The sequence below is a fragment of the Cyanistes caeruleus genome, chromosome Z, assembly GCF_971803275.1.
Source record: "Cyanistes caeruleus chromosome Z, bCyaCae1.hap1.1, whole genome shotgun sequence".
NCBI lineage: Eukaryota > Metazoa > Chordata > Aves > Passeriformes > Paridae > Cyanistes > Cyanistes caeruleus.
The window spans coordinates 47374444-47380443 of NC_141732.1; the positions used below are offsets into that span (position 1 = coordinate 47374444).

A 6000-nucleotide genomic window follows, 5' to 3' on the forward strand; every position below is an offset into this window, starting at 1 on the left:
CTGTATCTCCTCCAACTGTGGAACAGGGATTGCAGTCAGAGTAATAAAGCTCAAAACAGTCGAGGAATATCTCGCAGTAGTGTTTCAGTGGAGGTGTATGTGGAAGGTCAGAACTAAATTCTTTCAAACTGGAGGTTGCAGACAGAATTTGGAGTGCTGCACAAGGGGTGGTTGGAAGGACTGAGAAGAGCAGTGTTGTTCTGTCAGCCCACGAGCTACTCAGAGGGTGCTTCAGGGTGGGGCACTTTTCTGTGTGCTCTTGGCATGTCTGTCTCTTGGAAGGAAACAGCACATAAGAGATTCATAGCAGCCATGAGTTGGCACTGTGTTAGCCCTCTCTGACAAATAATGCTTTGGCTTTTCAAGGTGCTCAGTGTATTTTTTGAGGCAGGTGTGCATCTTGGAACTTAACATACCTGTAGTTATTTTTACAGCAATTGTATGTTGAGTATAACCACTCTTCAAAAATACAGACTACAGTGTAGAGACTAAATATGTCACAACTGCAGAAGGGCACAAGTTAGGTATCCACTGTTGATTTCACAGAATTGGAGGATAGTTAAGATTGGAAGGAATCTCTGGAGGCCACAGGGACATGTGGAACCAGTTGCTTGGGACTATGTCACATGACTTTGGAATATCTCCAAGGTTGAAGACCCCACAACCTAAGTGATTTTATGACCTTGCTGGGAGCCCTTCCATGGTTAATTTGGCTAAAAAAAATAAAATAGATTTAACTCTGTTACTCAGAAAGTGACTGCTAGTTTGTGAGCTAAAAGTTCATGTAAGACCTCTTGTATTTTTTTTAATTTATTTTTTAATATGGACTGGACTGTCTAAGGATTTATTTCTTTTCCTTGCTTGCAGAAAGGCTTATGCCATTTATGTCCTGAAGTAACCTGCTTAGCAGCTGTGCACACAGTAAATATTCCAGAGATCTACCTGGGATTTTTAAAATTATTTGTTTGAGTTAAGGGTATAATGTTGCCCCTTCCCCCCCCCTTTTTTTTTTACTGAATTAGAACATAAGCAGATTTTCTTTGAACATTTGAAGAATAAATGCTGATGTTTGTTGGAACAGCAGATGAGTATGCTGACACTATGGCTGATGATGATCTCGGAAAAAAAAGCCAAGGCATTGTAATGTGGACAATAATGTATATAAGAAAGGAAGTGAATGATAAGGATAATGGTTAACCTGCAAGTATTGGGGCAATTTGGGTCATGTTAGGCCTTCATATGGTACTTGTTTATACTTACAGTGGCCATGTAAAACTTCCAGAATTTCCAACTGCATCTTTTCTTTTCTTTCAGATAGTAAATCTTATAGAAGAAACCGGACACTTTCATATCACAAATACAACCTTTGACTTTGATCTTTGTTCACTGGACAAAACTACAGTCCGTAAACTACAGAGTTACCTGGAAACATCTGGAACCTCCTGAGGATTCAGCATATAGCTGCATCGAAAACTGTTCTTTAAGTGACATACACAGAATGATGCGAGCAAAATGGAGGGGAAAAAAACAAAAACCTCTTCATCTTTTATTTTTCCTTCAAGCCAGTCTCTTGATAAGGGAGAGAAAAAGTGACCAGACTCAGAGGACCACTCTTCTCAAGAAGAAAATGCTCTGGAAGTTTGCCTGGATAGCCTTGAAAAACACAGAAAAACAAACAAAAATATTTGTTCTTAATGAATGTGTATGATATCATGTATCTCTCTCTGTGGTGTTCAAGTCCACAAGATGAATGCATGTTCAACACACTGCCTTACTACGTAACTGATCTATTTATTATTGCATACATGTATTCTAAAGTCAATGAGTCACTGAGTGACACTATCATATATTGCAAGTAGTGGGGTCCCTTGTGTGCTCTTTCGATGCAGTACTTTCACAAGCCTAATAACCTTATTCATATTAAAATGCCACTTCTTGCTATCTTTCTTTAGTCAATTGAAACACTACAGTCTTGATTCCACCTCTGCAGTTCCAGGAGACAAGATGCAAACTTGGCCACCAAGCAGTGGTCTTATATTTCATTTCCTGTCTACCACAGTGGGTTGGACCACAGAAAGCTGGACTGCAGGTCCTTGATTCTGTCCACTTACTGGTATTGACCATGGTTAAAGAGTGCACCACATAGGTTCGTATGACTTGCTGTCTAGCCTCAGTGAATAAACCAATAAGACTTTCAACAAAAAATGTTACGTATACTGTCCTGAATCTGGCAACTCTTGCAGTCTACATTCTTGTGTCCATTTAAATGTTGCAAAATTAAATATATATTAGAGTGGAGGTGTTCTGCAGGAGCACAAGATAAAAGTACTTGTCCTGTCTTTAAAGAAAATGTTGTAGAAAATTCTTAATTTGGAGCTATTTATTACTTCAAGTTTCAACACTCTTCTGCTGCCAGTGTGTGACTCACTTCTACCATAAAACTTTTTGCATATCATTTTTGTTTGTTCATATAGTAGATGATCTGCTTAGTTTGTTTTGGGGATTTTTTTCTGATTTAGTTTGTTTTTTTACAACTGCTAAATTAAAACCTTTTATTTTAAAATAAAAAAAAAATGTTGTTATACAGTTAAATAAATACATGGAATAAATACATGTATGGTATCATTTGTATGTGTGTGTCTATATATACGCCTGTATACCACACCTGTATATATACATATATCTATATATACACACACACATACATGCACATATGCTTTTTAAAGTTTCCGGATTTTGGTATCTGTTTGATGACCTTACTGTGTTTCCAGAAGAATTTCTTGTCTATAAAAATGAGTATTCTTTCATACCATCCATTATTTCTTAAAATCAGGATCCTTGTTTATGCGTGATCAAAGATCACTTGGTTTCACATCAATGCTTCATGTTCTCGTATTGCTGATGGTTTCTTGATGAAATCATTACCTTTATATTAAAAATCCAAATTCCTAAACGAAAAGAGAAAATAATAATTTTAAAAATACTTCTGGATTCAAAGGTTTATTCAGGTTTACCAGACTAAAAAATGTATCTTGTTGCTAGACAGGCCAGTATGTCATGTGTATGCTTATATGCCACATGTAGTCTCTATGTGTAGAGCTAAACAGTAGTATCTCTATGACTTACTGTTTCATGTGCACAGTTTGTGCAGCACTGAAAAACTATTGGGGTTATTTCTTATTCAGATGGTAAATCTTAATACTGTTTCTTTAAGTCCAAAGAAAATTTTACACTTTACTCTTTTTTGAAAGGGCACGATACATATTGGGTTGGGGGACTTTTTTCTTATTTAAAATGTTTGATCATACTCCGCAGGAAGTCCTCCTTAGGCTTCTGAAGAATAAGTGTACTTTTTCAGTAATGTTATGACTCTTATTGATGATTGGCATGAAGCATACTTGAAGCGTTATGTTGTTCTTTTAAGTCCATGTCTTAATGTGCAATTGGGGAGGGGATGGAGGAGTGGGAGTGTAATGTTAACTTTACTATTGACAGAAGGCAGGTGGCGATGGGGAAGGGAAGAGGGGTGCATGTAAAGGGGATAAACTTCAATTTTTATTGATTGTTTTATATAAAAATGTTTGGTAATCTAAAAGCAACCTTTAAAACCTTTGGTCTACAAATGTGTGTTCAACTTTCCTGTCTTTTAGTTATACCAGATGTATATGGAAATTTTTCCATTTAGACTTTTCTAGCTAAGTCTTGTGATAAAGACTCATTGAGTTTCAGAAGGGGATACTTCTAGTACGACTATTGCACTGTTTTTTTAGAAATGGTGAAATGAATCATTTTACCCTTAAAATACCAGATAAGCTTTATTGTACACTGAGAACAGGGGTGGAGGAAAAGAGAAACTAGGTGAATAGGCATAAAAGGGAGAGGATATCAATTACAGTATCAAATCAGTGCTGAATTTAATGTAAACTGTCGATGAACCTTAAACTCTTAAATTTTCTAATTCAGTGAGAGAGAGAAAATAGACTTGCTGTCAATGTGTGTGTTGACTTTTTCACAAAACTCTGATAGAAATAGAGTGACTAAGCTTTGATCTAAATTTTAAAGTTAGCTATTTTAATCTAATTTTTTATACAGAAACAAAATAAATCTATGTTCACCTAATTTCAGACATTCATATTTCTCTTAAAGGAAAAGCAGGAAGATACCCGTCCAAGTCTTTAACACCTATGAGCACTGATCTTTGGGATGGGTTAAAGTGTTTTGGCAACAAATGTTTTGAAGTTTTACTTAACATAAAGCTGTTTAAAACAGTTGTATGAGAGAATTTGGACCAGACAGACAGAGATTAGCTGTAAATTCCAATATCTAGAGTAATTCTCAGCGTGAGTCACTGTTTCTAGAACAGTAAGTAGTATCCTGTAGCAAAGACAGTTTTCTCACTAGTAACTTTCCTCCTCAGAAAGTGGATGTCCAATTGGGTAGACAATTTTTTAATTTAATTTTTAGTGTTTTTTACAAGTTCTAATCAGCTGAGAGGTTTTACAAAACTTTCAGTATCATCTAAATTTGAAGGCCATCTTAGTCCATGCTAAAGAAAAAGAGCTAGAAAGGAAGAAGGGGGGTCTTCTTTCCTCCTCTGAAAGTGAAGAGAGTCTTCTGAAGTAAAACTAAGCCAGTGCTCAGTCTTCAGCCTTTGGACTGTAAGAAATGGTTGATCATTACTCTCTCTCTTCATTGGTTTGGTGTTTTTAGGAAAAGTCTATGCTTTCAATTTCAGAAACAAAATGCACACAGTACAGTGCATTTGGAGAGCCCAGTATATTTCTATTAAAGTTTCTTTTAGTCTCTGGGAAGGAAATTACAAATTCTTGGGTTTTGCCTGACCCATTGTTCTTCTTTCCCATTCTCACAGTGAAATAAAGTACTTTCACAATCTAGTTTGAGTCCTTGGTCCTTACTTGGTATAATCTGTAAGTCTAGAAGCTGTATCAGTGTTTTGGGGTCTCTTGAATGACCCATTGATTTTAAGTCCTGTCACTTAGTTTGCAAAATTGATGGGAATGCTGTAGAATTAATTGTCTGAAGTGAAAACCACTTCTTTCATTTGGTTTTCTTGTATGCATTATTTTACTCCAGACGCTGCTCTGATGGGAGGATGTTTGATTTGTTCACGTGCACCATATCCCATCTTTTACTACTTGCAGTTTGATGGCAAGCTATCTTTTAGTAAACTCTTATTTCAGCCTATAGAGTCTGTTTTGTGTTTGCTTGTTGGCCTGTGGTTTGCAGAAATTAAGCCTCCTTATGAAAATTTTGTCAGGTTTTCAGCCACAGCAGGAGCTAGGGGGAACTACAAAAATAAGCAGTGAAATCAGAGATGTTCCAAAGTTTAACAACTGTGAGGCATGTGTTTTTATGAGCCTCGATAGTTTTCTTAATTGTCAAGCAGTGTACAGTAGAATGTAGTGTACACCAGGAAGCTACTCTGTACACTTCATACACACTCTGTATGAAGCCTTACTGGGCATAAAAGCAGATTACAGGGACTAAAACACATAGCTGCACTGCTTTTGTGCATGCTTGGGAGTTAATCAGTGCATTAATGCTGCTAAAGCAAGGACGTTTACGAGACTAGCTCTGTGTCTGGACAGATAAATTAACATCAAAGCACACTCACTGTAAGGGCCTTGCATTTGATTGAGCAGCAAGAAATGCCACTGTGACTAGACAGGAAAGAGAAGTATTACCACAGTTGAGAACAAAGCCCTGGGGTGTGGGGTGGAGTGGGGAGAAAGAAAAAAAGGTGTAAAGAAGAGATGCAGTAATACATTGTTTGCCCTGGTTTGCTACTGTAAAATCTGCTGCAGTTGTTGGTGAGTAGAGACAGAGAGAGGTGGAGATTGCAGCAACATTAAAAAAATTTAAGGCATTTTATTGTTTGGGATGCTAATGTCTGTTTCACATTTGTTTCAGTATTGCATCTGACTTACATTCTATGTTTTATCTCAGCCAGGCTGATTGTACTGCAAAGTGGTAGTCTTG

At 36.9% G+C, this 6000-nt stretch overlaps 1 protein-coding gene across 2 annotated transcripts in view; it reads left to right on the top strand.

The window, feature by feature from the left end:
- MLLT3 (MLLT3 super elongation complex subunit) overlaps positions 1-4895 on the top strand; it is a 114414-nt gene extending 109519 nt beyond the window's left edge. For both annotated transcript variants that reach the window (XM_086868031.1, XM_086868032.1), the window contains one exon: positions 1315-4895. In XM_086868031.1, the coding sequence (XP_086724157.1) occupies positions 1315-1446 (132 nt within the window). In that variant the 3' untranslated portion in view covers positions 1447-4895. The remainder of the gene's footprint in view (positions 1-1314) is intronic.
- Positions 4896-6000: the final 1105 nt, after the last annotated feature.